Here is a 20,596-nt window from a genome sequence, read left to right as displayed (position 1 = left end):
TGCTCCTGATTTGGACCTTGAGATTTCAGTCCGGTGCTCCAATGTGGGTCTCTGTCTCCTTTCATCGCCTGCTGAAGTTTAATATTCAGGAGGATGCCTATATGTTTTTCTTTGGGTTCACCTTCTTATTTAGCTTCTCTAGGATCACGAATTATAGGCTCAATGTCCTTTATTTATAGCTAGAAACCAAATATGACTGAGTACATCCCATGTTCCTCTTTTTGGGTCTGGCTTACCTCACTCAGGATAGTGTTTCTATTTCCGTCCATTTGTATGCAAAATTCAAGAAGTCATTGTTTTTTACTGCTGTGTAGTACTCTAATATGTATATATTCCATACTTTCTTCATCCATTCTTCCATTGAAGGGCATCTAGGTTGTTTCCAGGTTCTGGCTATTACAAACAATGCTGCTATGAACAAAGTTGAGCATATACTTTTGTTGTATGATAGGGCATCTCTTGGGTATATTCCCAAGAGTGGTATTGCTGGGTCCAGAGGTAGGTTGATCCCGAATTTCCTGAGAAACCGCCACACTGATTTCCAAAGTGGTTGGACAAGTTTGCATTCCCACCAGCAATGGATGAGTGTACCCCTTTCTCCACAACCTCTCCAGCAAAGGCTATCATTGGTGTTTTTGATTTTAGCCATTCTGACAGGTGTAAGATGGTATCTTAAAGTTGTCTTGATTTGCATTTCCCTGATCGCCAAGGAAGTTGAGCATGACCTTAAGTGTCTTTTGGCCATTTGAACTTCTTCTGTTGAGAATTCTCTGTTCAGCTCAGTGCCCCATTTTATAATTGGGTTGATTAGCGTTTTACGGTCTAGTTTCTTGAGTTCTTTATATATTTTGGAGATCAGACCTTTGTCAGTTGTGGGGTTGGTGAAGATCTTCTCCCAGTCAGTGGGTTCCCTTTTTGTCTTAGTGACAGTGTCCTTTGCTTTACAGAAGCTTCTCAGTCTCAGGAGGTCCCATTTATTCAATGATGCCCTTAATGTCTATGCTGCAGGGGTTATACGTAGGAAGTGATCTCCTGTGCCCATGTGTTTTAGAGTACTCCCCACTTTCTCTTCTATCAAGTTCAGTGTGTTCGGACTGATATTGAGGTCTTTAATCCATTTGGACTTGAGTTTTGTGCATGGTGATAGATATGGATCTATTTTCATTCTTCTACAGATTGACATCCACTTTTGCCAGCACAATTTGTTGAAGATGCTCTCTTTTTTCCATTGTATACTTTTAGCTCCTTTATCGAAAATCAGGTGTTCATAGGTTTGTGGGTTAAAGTCCGGGTCTTCTATTCGATTCCATTGGTCGACTACTCTGTTTTTATGCCAATACCAAGCTGTTTTCAATACTGTAGCTCTGTAATAGAGTTTGAAGTCAGGGATGGTAATGCCTCCAGACGATCCTTTATTGTATAAGATTGTTTTGGCTATCCTGGGTTTTTTGTTTTTCCATATAAAGTTAATTATTGTCTTCTCCAGATCTGTGAAGAATTTTGATGGGATTTTGATGGGGATTGCATTGAATCTATAGATTGCTTTTGGTAGAATTGCCATTTTTACTATGTTGATCCTCCCAATCCAAGAGCAAGGGAGATCCTTCCATTTTCTGATGTCCTCTTCAATTTCTTTCTTCAAAGACTTAAAATTCTTGTCAAATAGATATTTCACTTCCTTGGTCAGAGTTACCCCAAGATATTTTATGCTATTTGTGGCTATCGTGAAAGGTGATACTTCTCTGATTTCCCTCTCTGCTTCCGTATCCTTAGTGTATAGGAAGGCAACTGATTTTTTGGAGTTGATCTTGTATCCTGCCATATTACTAAAGGTGTTTATCAGCTGTAGGAGTTCTTTGGTAGAGTTTTTTGGGTCGCTTTTATATACTATCATATCATCTGCAAATAACGAAAGCTTAACTTCTTCCTTTCCAGTACGAATCCCCTTGATCCCCTTATGTTGTCTTATTGCTATTGCTAGAACTTCAATCGCTATATTGAAGAGGTATGGAGAGAGTGGACATCCTTGGCGTGTTCCTGATTTTAGTGGGATGGCTTTGAGTTTTTCTCCATTTAATTTAATGTTAGCTGTTGGCTTTCTGTAAATAACTTTTATTATATTTAGGTATGACCCATGTGTCCCTAATCTCTCCAAGACCTTTATCATAAAGGGGTGTTGAGTTTTGTCGAATGCTTTTTCAGCATCTAATGAAATGATCATATGGTTTTTTTCTTTCGGTTTATTTATATGGTGGATTACATTGATAGATTTGCGTATGTTGAACCAGCCCTGCATCTCTGGGATGAAGCCTACTTGATCATAATGGATAATTTTTCTAATGTGTTCTTGGATTGGTTTGCCAGTATTTTATTGAGAATTTTTGCGTCGATGTTCATGAGTGAGATAGGCCTGTAATTCTCTTTCTTGGTTGGGTCTTTGTGTGCTTTTGGTATCAGGGCAACTGTAGCTTCATAAAAGGAATTTGGCAATGACTCTTCTGTTTCTATATTGTGAAATACATTAAGGAGTATAGGTATTAGCTCTTCTTGGAAGTTCTGGTAGAATTCTGCATTGAAACCATCTGGTCCTGGGCTTTTTTTGGAAGGGAGGTTTTTTATAACAATTTCTAATTCTTCGCTACTAACAGGTCTATTTAGATCGTTCACCTGGTCTTGGTTTAGCTTTGGTATATGGTACTTATCTAAAAAATATGTCCATTTCTTTTGCATTTTCCAGTTTTGTGGCATGCAGGCTTTTGTAGTAAATACTGATGATTCTCTGAATTTCCTCTGTGTCTGTGGTTATGTCCCCCTTTTCATTTCTGATCTTATTTATTTGTGTGCTCTCTCTCTGTCATTTAATTAGTTTGGATAGGGGTGTGTCGATCTTGTTGATTTTCTCCAAGAACCAACTTTTTTTTTTTTTAAAATATTTATTTATTATGTATACAATATTCTTTCTGCGTGTATACCTGAAGTCCAGAAGAGGGCACCAGACCTCATTACAGATGGTTGTGAGCCATCATGTGGTTGCTGGGAATTGAACTCAGGACCTTTGGAAGAGCAGGCAATGCTCTTAACCGCTAAGCCATCTCTCCAGCCCAAGAACCAACTTTTTGTTTCATTGATTCTTTGGACTGTTTTCTGTGTTTCTATTTTGTTGATTTCCTCCCTCAGTTTGATTATTTCCAGTCTTCTACTTCTCCTGGGTGCGTCTGCTTCTTTTTTTTTTCTAGAGCTTTCAGGTGTGCTGTTAAGTCCCCAATGTATGCTTTCTCCATTTTCTTTAAGTGGGCACTTAGTGCTATGAACTTTCCTCTTAGCACTGCTTTCATCGTGTCCCATAGATTTGAGTATGTTGTCTCTTTATTTTCATTAAATTCAAGGAAGACTTTAATTTCTTTCTTAATTTCTTCCTTGACCCAGGTGTGGTTCAGTAGTTGACTGTTCAGTTTCCATGAGTTTGTCGCCTTTCTGGGGGTAGCATTGTTGTTGCCTTCTAACTTTAATCCGTGGTGATCTGATAAGACACAGGTGGACACTGATATTTTTTTATATCTGTGGAGGTTTCCTTTGTTTCCAAGTATGTGGTCAATTTTTGAAAAGGTCCCATGGGATGCAGAGAAGAAGGTATATTCTTTCCTATTTGGGTGGAATGTTCTATAGATGTCTGTTAAGTCCATTTGCTTCATTACCTCCAACAATTCTCTTAATTCTCTATTAGGTTTCTGTCTGATTGACCTGTCCATTGGTGAGAGAGGTGTATTGAAGTCTCCTACTACTAGTGTGTGTGGTTTGATGTCTGCCTTAAGTTCTAGTAATATTTCTTTTACATAAGTGGGTGCTTTTATATTAGGGGCATAGATATTCAGGATTGAGACTTCATTCTGATGAATTGTTCCTGTTATGAGTATAAAGTGTCCATCTCGATCTCTTCTGATTGATTTTAGTTTGAAGTCAGTTTTGTTAGAAATTAGTATGGCCACACCTGCTTTTTTCTTAGGACCATTTGCTTGAAAAACCTTTTCCCAACACTTTACTCTAAGTAGATGCCTGTCTTTGTGCTTGAGATGTGTTTCTTGCTAACAACAGAATGTTGGATCCTGTTTTCGTATCCAATCTCTTAGCCTGTGCCTTTTTATAGGTGAATTGAGACCATTAATGTTAAGTGATATTAATGACCAGTGGTTGTTTACTCCGGTTATTCCTATTATTTTTGGTAGTAGAGTTTGTATGTCTCCCTTCTTTGAGTCGTGCTGGTGAAGGGTCGCTAGATGCCTGAGTTATTGTAGGCAGTGTTGGCAATGTTGAATTCCTTGGGTTGTGATTTTCCTTCTATTACTTTCTGTAGGTCTGGATTTGTGGCTTCATATTGTTTAAATTTGTTCTTATCCTGGAATGTCTTGTTTTCTCCATTGATAGTGAACGATAGCTTGGCTGGGTATAGTAGTTTGGGTTTGAATCCATGGTCTCTTAGTTTCTGCAGTACCTCTATCCAGGACCTTCTGGCTTTCATGGTTTCCATAGAGAAGTCAGGTGTAAGTCTGATCGGTTTACCTTTGTAAGTTACTTGCCCTTTTTCCTTTGCAGCTCTTAATATTCTTTCTTTAATCTGTATATTTTGTGTTTTGATTATTATATGGCGAGGGGATTTTTTTTGATCCAGTCTGTTTGGTGTTCTGTATGCTTCATGAATATTCAAAGGAATATCTTTCTTTATGTTGGGAAAGTTTTCTTCCATAATTTTGTTAAAAATATTTTCTGGGCCTTTGAGCTGTGCCTCTTCTCCTTCTTCTATCTCTATTATTCTTAGGTTTGGTCTTTTTATTGTGTCCCATATTTCCTGAATGTTTTGTGATGAGAATTTGTTGGCTTTGCTGTTTTCTTTGATCAGTCCATTTATTTTCTCTATGGTGTCTTCAGAATCTGAGATTCTTTCTTCTATCTCTTGTATTCTATTGATTATGCTTGTTTCTGTGGTCTCTGCTCGTTGACCTAGATTTTCCATATCCAGCTGGTCCTCAGTTTGTGTTTTCTTCCTGCTTCCATTTCAGTTTTCAATTCTTGAACTGTTTCCATTACCTGTTTGATCGTTTTTTCTTGGTTTCCCAGGGTATCATTTACGTATTTATTCATTTCTTCAAACTTTTTGTTATACTTCTCATCCATTTCTATAAGGGCATTTTTTACATGTTGTTTAAGGGACTCTATTGCTTTCATAAAGTCAATTTTTTCCACTTCTTCTGTGTTAGGGTGTTCAAATCCTTCTGTTGTAAGATCATTGGGTTCTGGTGTTTTCATATTGTTTTTCAGATTGTTGGGTTAATTCTTGCCTTGGCACCTGCCTATCTCCTCCTATCGATGCTATCTAATGAGTCCTTTAAATCAAGATCAGGTTTCCCTGCTGGCCAGGGGCCCCGCTTATAAAATGCCCTCGCTCTATTTCCTGGCTCCCGCCGCGGGCCGAGATCCCTCTCACCACTCAGAAGAGTCTTCAGGAACAGGACCAGGCTCCCCGTTCGCCAGAGACCTCGCCAACAAAAGGTCTACCACTCTGCAGGCCAGCCACCAAAACAGAGAAACTCCCTCTGCCCTCTGTCCCGAGCTCCCGACCCAGAGCCCAAGTAGGCTAAACTGGGTGATCCTGCGGCCCCGCTGAAGGGAGGGAGAGTGAAGGGGGCCCCCTGGGCACAAGCTGTGATGGGACAGGGAGAGAGAGGTCACAGCAGAGGAAGAGCAGCCCCAGCAGAGGGGACCAGCCCTCACAGACTAACTAGGGGGTCAAAGGGGTTGGGAATGCCCCTGCTCCATTTCCTGTGTCTCGCCGCGGGCCAAGAACACTCTACCCACCCAGGAAGGTCTTCAGGGACAGGACCAGTCTCCCTGTTCGCCAGAGAACCTCGCCAATAAAAGGCCTCCCACTCTGCAGATTAGGCCCCAAGAAACCTACTTGATTTAATTGTAGTGGGGTGATCTGCTCACAGTGTGGGCTTCACTGTTTAATGCTTGGACTATTCCACATCGGCCACATCTGCGCGCCTGTCTCCGCGGCGTCTGCCCGCCGGTCTCCGCCGGGCATGTGCGTGTGTCTCCTTTGTATTGTTTTCTTTGTTTTCTATTTTGTCGATTTCAGCTCTCAATTTGATTATTTCCTGCCCTCTAGTTCTCTTGTGTGAGTTTGCTTCTATTTGTTCTAAAATTTTTAAAGAACATTAATTCACTAGTGTGGGAGTTTTCCAGTTTTTTTCATGTAGGTGTTTAGTGCTATGAACTTTACTCTTAACACTGCTTTCATTGTGTCCCATAAATTTGGTATGTTGTGTGGTCATTTTCATTGAATTTTAGGAAGTGTTTAATTTCTCCCTTTATCTCTTTCTTGACCCCTTTTTTATCAGGTGAGCATTGTTTAATTTCCAAAATGTGTTTGTGAGTTTTCTGGAATTAGTATTGCCCTTGAATTTTAGTTTTAAGCCATGGTGATCTGAAAAGATACATTAGGTTATTCCAATTTTTTTTTGTATTTGTTGAGATTTGTCTTGTTACCAAGTATGTGGTCAGTTTTTGAGAAGGTTCCATGAAGTGCTGAGAAAAAGGTATATTCTTTTGTTTTTGGATGGAATATTCTATAGGTGTCTGTTAAGTCCATTTGAGTCATAACATCTGTTAGTTCCCTTATTTCTCTGTTCATTTTGTCTGACTGACCTGTCCAGTGGTGAGAGGGGAGTGTTGAAGTCTCCCACTACTAGTGTGTGGGGTTTAATATGTGATTTAAGCTTTAGAAGTGTTTGACATATCAGGGAGCCCTTGTGTTTGGGGAATAGATATTCAGTATTGAGATTTCCTCTTGTTGGATTTTTCCTGTGACTAATGTGAAAAGTCCTTCTTGGTCTCTTTTGATTGATTTTAGTTTGAAGTCTATTTTGTTAGCTATTAGGATAGCCACACCAGTTTGTTTCTTAGGTCCATTTTATTGGAAAATTTTTTCCATTTATCTGAGGCAATGTCTGTCTTTGAGGTTGAGGTGTGTTTCTTGTATGCAGGAGAAGGATGGATTCTGTTTTTGTGTCCAGTCTATTAGCCTGTGTCTTTTTATAGGTGAGTTGAGTCCATTTATGTTAAGGGATAATAATGACCAGTGGTTGCTATCTCCTGTGAATTTATTTTTCGTTGTTGGTGATGTTAATTCGTGTGTTTTTCCCTTTTTTGTGATTTTGCTGCTATGAGACCATCAATTGTCGTTGTTTTTGTTGATGTAGCCAACTTCCTTGGGTTAGAGTTTTCCTTCTAGTATTTGTCTAGGGCTGGGTTTTTGGCTACTTACTGGTTGAATCTAGCTTTGTCATGGAATATCTTGTTTTGTCCTTCTATGGTGATTGAAAGTTTTGCTGGGTATAATAGTCTGGGCTGGCATCTGAGGTCTCTTTATGTCTGTATAACACTTGACCACGATCTTCTGTCTTTCATTGTCTCCAATGAGAAATCAGGTGTAGTTCTGATAGGTCTGCTGTTATGTGTTACTTGGCCTTTTTCCTTTGCAGCTCTTAATATTCTTTCTTTATTCTGTAGTATGTTTAGTGTTTTGATTATTATGTGGCAAGGGGACTTTTTTTTTTTGATCCAGTTTGTTTGGTGTTCTGAAAGCTTCTTGTATCTTTATAGGCATATCTTTCTTTAGGTTAAGAAAGTTTTCTTTTATGATTTTATTAAATACATTTTCTGTACTTGAGTTGAACTTCTTCTATACCTATTATTCTTAGGTTTCATCTTTTTATGGTGTCCCATATTTCCTGGATATTTTGGGTTAAGCTTTTGTTAGATTTAATGTTTTCTTTGAGCAATGAGTCTATTTCCTCTAATGTATCTTCAGCACTTGAGATTCTCTCTTACATCTCTTGTATTCTGCTGTTCATGCTTGTGTTTGTGGTTCCTGATTGTTTTCTCATGATTTCTGTTTCTTTAATTCTCTGGCTTGTGCTTTCTTTATTGTCTCTTGAGTTTTCAAGTCTTGAATAGTTTCTTTCATATGTTTGATTTCTTTTTCTTAGTTTTCTTTAAGGGATTTGCTGATGTCTTCCAATTTTTTGTTTGTCTCTTCCTCCATTTCTTTGAGGGAATTTCTCATTTCCCCTTTCAGAGTTTCAAACATTCTCCTGAAGTTATTTTTTAAGTCATTATCTTCTGCTTCATCTATATTTGGTTGTTCAAGTCTTGTTGTTGTAGGGTCTCTAGATTTAACTGGTGTCATGTTGCTCTTTGTGGTGTTGCATGTGTTCTTACCTTGTCTACTCATCTTTTCCTCTAATTGGTGTGGTTGGACTGTCTTTGATCCTGTTGATTAATCTTTTAAGTGATTCAAGACTCGATGGTTGTTCCTCATGGTACACTCAGTGCCACGGTTCTAGTTACCCCGTTGGTCTCTTTGTGCTTCTGGAGGTCACTCAGTGCTCCTGGTTTGCTCCGCTCCTGTGGAGTTTTCTGTCTCAGGCATGCTTTGATGTAGGTTTCTGGCTCAGATCTGTTTCTGTAAATGTCCCTGGTCAGGATCTGCTCCTGTGGAGGTCCCTGGCTTGGGGTTGGTTTTGTAAAGGCTCTGATATTCTCCCTTGGAGGTCCCAGAATTGGGTGCACCTGGATCAGCAGACAACTTACTCTCTCAGAGGTCCCAGACCCACAGAGGTTTCTGGTTCCTGCCTACTCCCTCGGAGGTCCCAGACTGATGCCCAGACCCACAGAGGACCTGAATCAGGCCCACTCCCTCAGAGGTCCCAGGCCAACACCCATACCCACAGAGATTTCTGGTTCCTGCCTGCTCCCTTGGTGGTCCTAGACTCATGTCCCTTTTTTTTGGTTTTTCCAGACAGGGTTTCTTTGTGTAGCTTTTGAACCTGTCCTAGAACTGGTTTTGTAGACTAGATTGGCTTTGAACTCACAGAAATCCACCTGCCTCTGCCTCCTGAGTGCTGGGATTAAAGGCGTGCGCCACCACCCAGTGAATGGGTTATCACTTTAAGCACTTTGTTTTTGTCCCTGTGCAGGCATACTCTGTGTACGATGAAGAAATTGGTTACTGCCAGGGCCAGTCCTTCCTCGCGGCTGTGCTGCTTCTCCACGTAAGTTGAGTCTGTGTCCCAACTACACAGACCTCCCTGGGCTTAAATATGGCTAAGGTTAGGTTTGGCCACATTCCTGGACAGAACTTGTATTTAGAAACTCTAACTTAATGGCTCTATGAAGAGAAACCTGATGAGGATAAGCGGCAGTGTTGAGAACTAGTATAAGGTTAGATTTCCGTTTTATTTTCAGATTAGACAGACTTCAGTATTGGTTGACATTTTATTGTCTGTCATTAATATCTGTTTGAAAATTCGTAGCCTGGGAAGAGATCAGGCTTTTTTCAGTATCACTCTACTCATGTGCTCGTTTAATAAACATCTTTATTCTTCAACTTTACTTCTTGAAGTAGATAGAAAGGTCAGAAATACATCACGCTGAACAGCCATATTAAGTGGTCTCATTTGACTTCTAGTTACTGATTTATTCTTTGTCTTCATTTTTCATTTCCACAAACACAGCTTATTAGCTTTTAAAAGAAAGTAGCAAATATTTGAACCTGTCTTGTAAGGACCAGGGTGTTCTGCATCATAGCTGCAATGTGACTTCCTGCCTAGCACACGGTCCACACTCAGTGCCCCATCCCCGTGCATGTGCCCTTCATGAGCTGCTGGGGGTTCTGTTGTGCTGGGGGTTGAACCCAGGAAGGCAAACCTGCTGGGCGAATGTCCTACCTATGAGCTCGCGACCCTGCCATATGGGACTCTTTTATGACCATCACTCTGATCCAGCAGCACATCAGATGCTGCACTTGTTTGCCTTACAAAACCACCCTGTTGTCTTTGCTTCAAACCATTGATGTGTTAAAAAATGAACACATTGTCCCATAAAATGTTCAGATTCTTAATTTGCATAATCATCTCGTTATTTAATATAAATGTGTGACAAGAACACTACACAGGCAGTGTCAGCAGTTCTGCCCGCTTCTGGAGATATGAAGCTAAGAGTGAGCACAGGACAAGCTGGTAACACCACCATCTGTAAGCAGATAGCTGTACAAGCATGCTTTCAGGGACATTAATAGATCCGTACAGGTAAAATGCAATGAACAGTGTAAGACTGTAACAGAGAACTTTGTTTAGATTAAAGGCTCCTTCCTCTTGGCAGATAACCATTAAGTTCAGTGCACACTGAAAAACAAAAAAGGGTGTCACTCTGCTGTATACTTTTCAGTATCATTTAACCTTTTCCCTTGTTATGTTGCAATAGAAATATTTTAAAAGCATGAAAATAGAGTAGAACATTGCTGTCAAAGGGGATCATACATTATAGAAGCTGAAGATTTCAAATGTGTGGAATTAAAAGAGGCATCGTGTGACTGTAGTGGCAAAGAGGGAAGGAAGAAAGAGACAAAGCTAGAGAGGACAAGGACCCACCAGGAAACCATACAAGTCAAAATAAAGCTCCCATGTTTGCTCTCAGAGGGCAGGAAGTCTTAGAATTTTAGCCCTGTCTTCTTTCCTGTGAGTTCAGTGTGGTGATGTCTGTAGCGGGTACAGCAGAGTTACAGAATAAAACAAGGCTGGTTCTGGGTCAGTTAGAATATTTGTGGAAATTTGGAATATATGCTAATGCTATGACATTAATAAACAGGTCATTGTTTTTTTTTTAATTTGATTTGTTATTTTAGATTTTACGTCTCAGTCATGCATACATATGACTCATCTTTTATTTATTGTAGTTTCACACAAAGAACACATATTCCCATCTAATTATCACCACCCCTTAAAAATGGCTTCCTCAAATTCTAGTCCTGTTTAGAACCCCTGCCGCATCCTCTGTGTTAAGTGTTTCCAGCATCAGAAATGCCACGCAAATGAAGCCACTTCTCCCTCACATGTACAGGAAATATCTCAGAAACTCTAACATTTTGTCCCATACAGCCTGTCCTTCCCAGGCTACGCTTTGTCATGTTTTGCTTTTGCTGTGCTGTTTTCTCACTGGGTCCTGTGTTCTGCCCACTTCCAGTATTGTGTTCCTCAGTAGCTCTCCCACCATCTTGATTTTGCTGAAGCTTGCTACAGTTAAATGGATTCTTAACATTGCCAGTGCCTGCCTTCTGTTTTGAAACTTAGACATCTCTCCATATTCTTGGAGGAATGTTCCATAAAGTCATGAAAGATACGCTTATTCCTAATGGGCATCTGTGGACAGAACTGGAGGAAGGCAGCTCAGCACCTCTGCCACCACTGCTCTTGTACTTTGAGTGATAACGTAGACCTGAGGATGTGGAAGGCTCTTCTAGAATAAGCTGTTCTTTTGTTTTGTTTTTAGAGACAAGCTACTTTTTTTTTTTTCTTTTTTGGTTTTTCGAGACAGGGTTTCTCTGTGGTTTTGGAGCCTGTCCTGGAACTAGCTCTTGTAGATCAGGCTGGTCTCGAACTCACAGAGATCCGCCTGCCTCTGCCTCCCAAGTGCTGGGATTAAAGGCATGCACCACCACCGCCCGGCAGAGACAAGCTACTTTTTAAGAATTATTTTTAATTTATGTGTATTTGTGTGTGCCTGCGGGACCTTATGTGCATGATAGTTCTGTAGGTACCTACAGAACCTGGAAGAGGACAGTGGATCCCCAGGAACTAGAGTTACAGATGTTTGTGAGCCGCCATGTGGGTGGTAGGAACTGAGGTCCTCTGCAAGGGTAGTAAGTGATCCTAACCACTGAGCCTTCTCTCCAGCCCCACAAACTATTTCTTACTATGATAGGAAGAGAATAATAATTTTTGCTAGAATGACACTGTAGCAAAGACAGGTCAAATGACTGGAAAACAAGGCCTCATTATTTCAGAGAGCTGAAACATACTATGTGCCAGCCTGTTGTGTCCTCCTCTAGCCCTGTCCTTCCGCGGAACCTCTTCTTGATTCACAAGCTTTGCTGTCCTGGGTGCTCATCTGCCCTTCTACCGGTTCCTACTTCATTACACTCTTGCTCTGAGGAAGGCAGTGGTAGCATGAAGTAGGCCCTCCTTTAACATTCCTTGCCTGAGTGAATTGATGCTATCAAAGAAAACGTGAGAGCCGGGTTTCTGTGCGCCGTCCCATTCCCTGACAGTGGAGGGGTGAGCTGAGGATGCTGGAGTCACTGTTTTGTATCCCACTCCTCCACTGCCCATCTGATACAGATGCCCGAAGAACAGGCATTCAGTGTTCTGGTAAAGATCATGTTTGACTATGGCCTCAGGGAACTTTTCAAGCAAAATTTTGAAGATCTACATTGCAAGTTCTACCAGTTGGAGCGCCTTATGCAGGTACGGGAACTCAGGCTGGGTTGGACAGATAGGTGCCAAACTCTGGCAGATAGATTGGGGAACAATGGCTTTTATTGCTGTTGTTTTTTACTATGTGATGAGGATGCAGAGATCCAACAGTGCTGGGAATCTGATATGTTTAAGCTGGGTTTTCAGTCGTAGAAAAAACCTAAGAGCAAATTGCTTAGTGGGGCCCTTTTCTATAGCAAATGCAGGGAGGAAATGTTCCCCAGGGCTACAAAGGTTGTCTGTTGAGGATACCCCTACCAAAGTTGAGGTAGACTTTTCCAAAACATTTCACAACTTGGAAATAAAAACTGGCTTTCCAAATACTTGTCACTGTTCTCGGGAATTCCTTTCTCTCAGCTAGTTTGTAGTATGGAAAATAGCCACTAAGTGTTCTGAAGGACATCAGAGATACGCAAGTGTTTGACTGGGCTACTGCTGGCAGATTTATGAGCCTCCTAAGAAACGTAGGCGAGCTGCATATATGCCCAGAACTAATTAGTTTACTATTTCAGGAATACATTCCTGACCTGTACAACCACTTCCTGGATATCAGCCTTGAAGCACACATGTACGCCTCCCAGTGGTTTCTTACACTTTTCACTGCAAAATTCCCTCTCTACATGGTCTTCCATATCATGGACCTGCTGCTCTGCGAGGTATGTGTCAGCGCTCACAGTCCTTAGGCTCCTGCTGTAGGCTCTGTCAGATCTCGTCTTTTGTTTTGTTTGGGGATTGCCAAATCTGGGCTGAGGCCAGTGTCCTGCTCACCCTTTCCACAGAAGTTCTCTGTGGAAAGTAACACTCGCTGTGACAGTGGGTAAATAAACTAGGGCTCCTTTCTTGTGTAGAGGAAGACAGAGGTCGCAGTGCCCGGCTGTCAGAGTCTTCTCCTTAGAACTAAGCTGCAGCTGTGATATCTGAACGTGTGTGGGAGCTGGTGCCTTCCTTTTGAGGGGATGTTTGTTTGGATGTTTGCAGAGAGTACAGTTGTATGCTAGCACTCCTAGCTCTGCATTTTTCTTTTTAAAGAGAGGTCTTGATAGAGGTCCCCCAGCATTTCCATGAGTAGGCCGAGTTACACAACCATGCTAGCTAATGACTTGATGACTAGAGGTGAGGAAGAAATTTACTGAAAGTAGAGCATCGACACTAAGAGAAACAAGGCAGCGTGAAAATGTCCTTAGCCATGGCATAGGTGGAGATTTGAGAGATGTGTCTGTGTTAAGAAAGAAAAAACTTAGAAAAGATGTGTGCTCAGTAGAAATTTCAGAAAATATGATCAAAACAATTGAAAATACTTCAGTCTCGGTGTCTCTGCAGTTTAACCACACAGCACTTTGGTGTGCACCTGTTTTTATATGCAGTATGACATTTTCCTACTGTAATGTTATATGATAATGTATTACAGTTCTACTTCTTTATTTTGAAAAATATAGCCAGGCACAAGCCTTTAATCCCAGGACGCCTCAATGCAGGTGAATCTCTTAGTTCAAGGCCAGCCTGGTCTACAGAGTGAGTTCTAGACAGCCAGGGTGAATCAGAAACCTTGTCTGAAAATACCAAAATAAGGAAAGTATTAGCTCTTCTAGAGACGAAGGCCCAGACACCTTAACTGTTTAGTGTGAAGATAGTTCACCTGTTCTGAACTACACAGCTTCCATATTGGTCAGATGAGGAAGACAGATTAGAGACCTCCAAGAAAGCTCAGGTCTGGGATATGTGCGATTGTCATATTGATAGATTGTATGACTATCATGTTTGGTGTGGAGTCACGGACTGTTGGAGAAGTACTCATTCTCTCTGAGCGTCAGAACAGGGCTGGAGTGCCTGTCCATGATGGCGCTACAGCTAACAGGACAAAGTGGATACAGACACTAAAACTGTCTTGTCTCTTCTCTTTCAGGGAATAAGTGTCATTTTTAATGTCGCCCTTGGATTACTGAAGGTACGTGTCTGAGTTGTCTGGTGTCCTGCCTGTTCCATTGTGTTTATACTTTTCATGTCACACCAAGCGGTCAGTGTGCTCTGCCATTTTCATTGGCGCAGTGTATTCAAGTCACTCTGCAAAATGGTGCAATTGTAAAATGGTTCTTGGGTATCTTCATAACAGACATTTTGTTCCTACATGTGGTTGTTTTTTCTTAATTCAAGACTTCCAAGGACGACTTGCTGCTGACAGACTTTGAGGGTGCCTTGAAGTTCTTCAGGGTTCAGCTCCCTAAAAGGTACCGCTCAGAAGAAAATGCAAAGAGGCTTATGGAGCTGGCCTGCAACACGAAGGTACACTAACGTTTGTGTTAGGTCATTCTTTGTTTTTCAGTTGATGTCTGTGATGAAATCGTTAATGCTTATAATATATAATTGATAGCTCACACAGAGTGTCCTTATCTTAAATATTTGTACAGGAGTGTTTGAGAAATGGTTAGGGGCTTTCTGTTGTGTTTTGCTTTGGTAGGAGTGGCATTGTTGCTCTTTTTATTTTTACTAAACTGCCCTGGGGTTAGAACTCAAGTGTATTTCCCAAATTCATGTGTATTTCATATATAGTTTGTATATATAACCTGAAGGTAATTACAGCACATTGTTGCTTAGTGTACTTGTGTTTGGCTGTGGTATCACATGTAGTCAGATATGACATCCTGTCAGATTTATTGAGGTTGGTGATATACACTGTAGTCTCAGCACTCAGGAGACTGAGGCAGGAGATTCTTTAGTTTCAGTTCTGCCTGGGCTACGTAGTGAACTCCAAGAAAACCTGGTCTGCACAGCAAGACTAACTGACAAAACCAACTGAAACAAAAACAAAACAGTATCCCTTTTGAGAGCATGCAGGACTTCCCATTTTCAAATTAAGGACTCATGCCCCATAATAAGGACATCTGCTTGTGTGTTGTATAGCTTGCACCTTTCTGTTTTTAAAAGACCTTCATAAACACTTGACCTTTTCTATCTGTGGGTTTCCTGTCTATGGATTCAACCCATTGTGAACTGAAGGTATTTGGGAAAAATACATGTATAGAACAACACAGATTATTTTTTCATTGATATTATTCTCTAAATAGTATGCCAATTAGTATGCAGTATTTATATTGTGTTTAGGTATTATTGGTAATCTAGAAGTCATTTCTCTATGCATGGTAGGACGTATGCAGGTTCCATACAAACACTTCACTACTTGATATAAGGGACTGAGCATGCTCTGATTCTGGACCCAGCTCCTTTGGATCCTGAGGGAGGACTGTATATCACATCCTTGAGTTGAACCTCATTGGCCCTTACAGTCTGTTGCTGTAGGAGGAGTGTAACTGTCCAGTGTACAGAAAGATGAGATAGAAACCCTGTTGACACTGAGCTGGTTTGGGCAGATTTTGCTTTCTTGGTTTTCACTGTGCTGACTTCACCCTTTGACATTAATTATTGTGTTCAGAAATTCTCTAAAAAGAAGTAAAAATATGTGGAGAACCCTCATAATCTTTTAACTTCACACATGACTTTACAACTTTTATGGGTTTTATGGCTAATATAAAAATGATCACTGTATACTCATGTTTTGATAAATTTGTGTTTTTAAAGAGGAAATACTATAATTGAAGGGGCTTTAATTAGAAATTTCAGGATAGAGACAGGCAGAGTAAAGGCATAATAAAGATTGTGTTTAGGTTCACATGAGGTGCAGTGAAGAGTTTGATGTCACCACTGGACTCAGATCTGAACCCAGAGCTGATTCTACCCCCAAGGCTCTGTATGAAATAACATTATCTGGGTCATGTGTCACACTAATTTAACAAAGACAACCCTCTGTTAATGCATAGAGAAATTAGGTAAAGTATGATGTAGAAAATGTCCAAATATATGAATGAGAAAAATGTAAATCATGTGCCTATAAGAAAGTAGCTCAGTTAGTGTGTGTGAACCCACACATCCATATTCCAAAGCACTGTGGGCCTTATAATCAGGGTCTTATTGCTCACACATAACCATGTGGGTGTGACTTTGGACCTTGAGGGGGCAGCAAGAGCTTGGAATGGCTTCCTGGTCATTAAAAGATGATAAAATATTATGAGAAAAGTAATGCTATCTGAGATTGTATACAATATGCTAGATGCCCTGGCTTTTAGTGTCCGTTAGCCATGACAGTATGTACATTGATTAATATAGTGCCTAGAAATTAGTAAAGGCTCGGGAAATGATAATTCTGTTTCAGTATAGCTACATGAGAATAGGCTTGTATAGGGCGCAGAGCCAAGCGAGCTCTGAAACATCACGTGTGTTCACGTGGTTCTGCCTGTGAGAAGGCCTCTCTTCTGCCCACATTCCTTCTACTTCTCTGTCCTTTCTTGATGTTCCTGGGACCTAGGACAGGAACATTGTTGCAACTTTTGATTCCTCTTGTTCACAGGCACTATATGAAGCGTTATCCTAATTAGTCTTAATAAATCCCAGAATCAGATATAGAGAAGTAAAGGATCAGCCACAGTCACCACGTACTTCTCCAACTGCTCAGACTGAAAAGGGCCAAGCTCCTGTCTTATGGCTTCCAGTCTGTCTGTACAGGTCTCCAAACCTCTATGGTTAACTAGTGGCTAGCTCCACCCTCTTTATTTGTCAGGATACAAACAAAATATCACAATACCTATCTTCACACCCCATAGCCTGTCATTAAAGTGTACCCTGATTTTGCCCACCTCAAACCACTTCCTTTCTACAGTGGCCCTCTGTTTTCCCAGCCTTTTTTTCCTTTGCTTAAAAGTCTGGTGTATGTTATCACCAAACTCTGGTATCCTGACCGGCTCACAAGTTCACCTCAGTCATGAGCAAGGTCTTTACAGCTTCCCTGATTCTATCTCCTGTTTCTTTTTCTTGTTTTCTACTTCAGATTCCCCTGGCTTCCTTGTGTTCTCAGACTACACTGAGTGTGTTTACCCTTCTGCTCTTGACAGTGGCTAACTTTTCAACTTAGAACTAACTCTTGCCGGGCGGTGGTGGCGCACGCCTTTAATCCCAGCACTTGGGAGGCAGAGACAGGCGGATCTCTGTGAGTTCGAGACCAGCCTGGTCTACAAGAGCTAGTTCCAGGACAGGCTCCAAAACCACAGAGAAACCCTGTCTCGAAAAACCAAAAAAAAAAAGAAAAGAAAAAAAAAAAAAGAACTAACTCTTGCCGGGCGGTGGTGGCGCACGCCTTTAATCCCAGCACTCGGGAGGCAGAGGCAGGCGGATCTCTGTGAGTTCGAGACCAGCCTGGGCTACAAGAGCTAGTTCCAGGACAGGCTCCAAAATCACAGAGAAACCCTGTCTCGAAAAAAAAAAAAAAAAAGAAGAACTAACTCTTGTACTAGCTATGTGCATGACTTCCCTTCAGATAGATCCCAGAGATGTCTTCTCTAATCACAGATTCTAACCGCTTTCCCCAGCCCTTTATATTCACAAATTAATCGGGCCTCATTGAATAGAGTCCACAGCAGGACAGACTCTTGCTTACTGCGGAGTCCTCAGCAGTGCAGGTGTAGTATCTGACATACAAACACTGCTTGGCTGGCTGTTGAGTTTCCACCTACTCTTTTATAAACATTTGGGCAAGTTTTAAAAAGAGGTTCCAGTTCTAAGCATCATTAGTTGAAAACATGTTAGTAAATAGATGTTTTCTTCCATAGTTCAGATAAGTTCCTATCCTTTTTAGTAAGATCAGACAACAACCCGCCTTCACAGTGTTTGTATACCATGTATATCTCATTTGGGATATGAAATTCCTTCCATTCCTGGAGCACTTTGCCTGCTTGGGGTGCATTTTGGATGGTTCCCCCTGTTTGTACTTACTCTAGGTAAGTCTAATTTTTCTTGAAATTCACTCTGCAATGAAAGCCTATAGCTTACCGGGCTACAAGACACAAAGCTTTTCTGGTGAAAGATGAAGGAAAGCACGCACAGGAGTAATTCACAGTCTTGCTGACATAGTGAGGAAAACAGAGAGAGTGGTTGAGTCAGGGTATTGGCATAGTGAAACTGCATGGTACGGATTCAGTCTCTGGCAAATGCATCATGAGCTCTGTGTCCTGTGCTCCACCTGTGGGAAGAGGCCTCAGGGGCACAGGAAATGACATCGTGAGCTGTGCAGTTAGAGTCTCCTCTGACATGGAAAGGGGTTTTGTGCTAAGGGACTATTGAGGTGTGGAGCCTAGCTTCCAAACTTTTCAACTTTTTGGTGTAGAATTTTAAAAGCTTGGCTCTGCCATTCATTGGTATCCTGTTCTGTTATTTTTAAATGTTCTTAAATTGTGCTTTGTTTACTGGGTTGTACCTCCTGATTAGTGTGTGAGAGTTGGAAATATTTTGTCTCATGTGACTAGAAATACATGTGTTGTTACTGTGTTTCAGTACTGTGATAATGCTATGATTAATAGCTATTTCTTACAAGCATCTTACTCTTCATAGCTTGGTGGGTGAGGGGGAGAACAGCAGGCATGGATCTGAGACTAGTGGAAGTCACATGGTTTACCAGATGGCGTGAGGGCCAGTGACAGGGAGCCTGGTGAGGCTCAAGCCTCTGACCCTGCTCTCCCTGCCTTATGCTTCCTGTTCTTTCTGAAAAAGTGCACTGAGGATTAAGGTTGATGTGGCAGTATCTGAAATGGCCACAAGATGGGTGTGTTGCTTAAAAAGCACCATGTTCTCTGGGGTCTGTGAGCCTTAATTTTCTCTATATTTCTCCCTTGCCTGTCTTTTGGTTTCTTGGGCCCTTTATGTCTTCCTTCTGTTTTCTTTGTCTTCAGATGAGTTAGCTGCAGGACTGAAGGGTTTTGTCTCTTGAGAAGTTAGCACCCATGTCTCTTAATGTTAAGTTTAGTGTGTTACATGAAGGCTCACCAGTCTGTCTATAAGTCAGTAGACAGACAGAAACCTTCTCACTGCTACCCAGCATCCCTTGTTAGTTTCCTAGGAGCTCCATGACACTTCCATGGTTGTGTGCCACACATAATTTTTAAGAGGAAAGAATGTGAAAAGAAATGTTTCTAGGCCTTTTAATTTTTGATTCAAGAAATATTAGGGATCTGCATAGAATCTCAGGACTTGGGAGGCTAGAGGCAGGAGGATTCCCAGTTCCTGGCCAGCCCTGGCTAAACTGTATAGATTTTGTATGCTGTTGAGGGAAGAAAGGAGTGTGAGGTAAAAGACTAGTTTAGATAAAGAGCTGTTTGTGAGGTGGCTCTTAGATGAAGCCTGAATATCTGTTCCTCTGTAACAGAACCCTGCCTTGGAAGATGATATCAAATATGAAGTGAATGCAGGACTTCAGGCTGCTTCCTTCTCTGTCCAGCCCGTTTATGTTAGTGGTGTTATCATGGAGTGAAATCTGAAGTGTTATGAGGGTAGTGCTCTCAAAATCTTTTTGTTTGATTTTTTTATTTTTGGTTTTTCGAGACAGGGTTTCACTGTAGCTTTGGAGCCTGTCCAGGAACTAGCTCTTATAGGCCAGGCTGGCCTCGAACTCACAGAGATCCGCCTGCCTCTGCCTCCTGAGTGCTGGGATTAAAGGTATTTGCCATCACCGCCTGGCACTCACAGACTCAAAACATAGTGCTTCATATAGTATAGAAACACCTAGAGTATAGAATTAAATTACCGAGGTGTCAGTAGATGACGGCGTGGAGATGCTGGACCTGAAAGACTGACCGCGCTCTACCCAAAGCTGCGCCACCCTCTAGTGCTAGATAGGACCGCAGAGCTTTTTTCATTAATGCACACATTTTAGAACTAGATTTTATTTTTTATTGCTTTATAAATACCGACCACAGAGAAACCCTGTCTCGAAAAACAAAAATAAATAAATAAATAAATAATACCAATCAAAATTCCTACTTCCTCCCACTTCCCTCCCGCTCCCCCACACACACCCTCTCCCCTCCCCATACAGTCCTGAGAGAGGGCAAGGTACCCTGCTCTGTGGGAAGTCCAAGGCCCTACCCCCTCCATCCAGGCCTAGGATCCCAAAAAGCCAGTACATGCAGTAAAGACAAATCCCAGTGCCATTATCATTGACTTCTCAGTCAGGCCCCATTGTCAGCCACATTCATAGGGTCCGGTTTGATCACATACTCGTTCAGTCCCGGTCCAGCTGGCCTAGGTGAGCTCCCATTAGCTCAGGCACACTGTCTCAGTGGGTAGATGAACCCCTCGAGGTCCTGACTTCCTTGCTCATCTTCTCCCTCCTTCTGCTCTTCAACTGGACC

The 20,596-nt window shown here is 41.5% G+C and overlaps 1 protein-coding gene across 6 annotated transcripts in view; it reads left to right on the top strand.

Moving 5' to 3' along the window:
- Positions 1-20,596, top strand: part of Rabgap1 (RAB GTPase activating protein 1) — a 160,115-nt gene that overhangs the window by 122,067 nt on the left and 17,452 nt on the right. For all 6 annotated transcript variants that reach the window (XM_057755734.1, XM_057755729.1, XM_057755731.1 and 3 more), the window contains 5 exons: positions 9,036-9,110; positions 12,234-12,359; positions 12,881-13,024; positions 14,272-14,313; positions 14,520-14,648. In XM_057755734.1, the coding sequence (XP_057611717.1) occupies positions 9,036-9,110; positions 12,234-12,359; positions 12,881-13,024; positions 14,272-14,313; positions 14,520-14,648 (516 nt within the window). The remainder of the gene's footprint in view (positions 1-9,035; positions 9,111-12,233; positions 12,360-12,880; positions 13,025-14,271; positions 14,314-14,519; positions 14,649-20,596) is intronic.

Source organism: Chionomys nivalis, chromosome 22 (genome assembly GCF_950005125.1).
Source record: "Chionomys nivalis chromosome 22, mChiNiv1.1, whole genome shotgun sequence".
In the NCBI taxonomy this organism is placed as follows: Eukaryota; Metazoa; Chordata; class Mammalia; order Rodentia; family Cricetidae; genus Chionomys; species Chionomys nivalis.
This window is presented reverse-complemented; position numbering and strand designations above follow the sequence as displayed.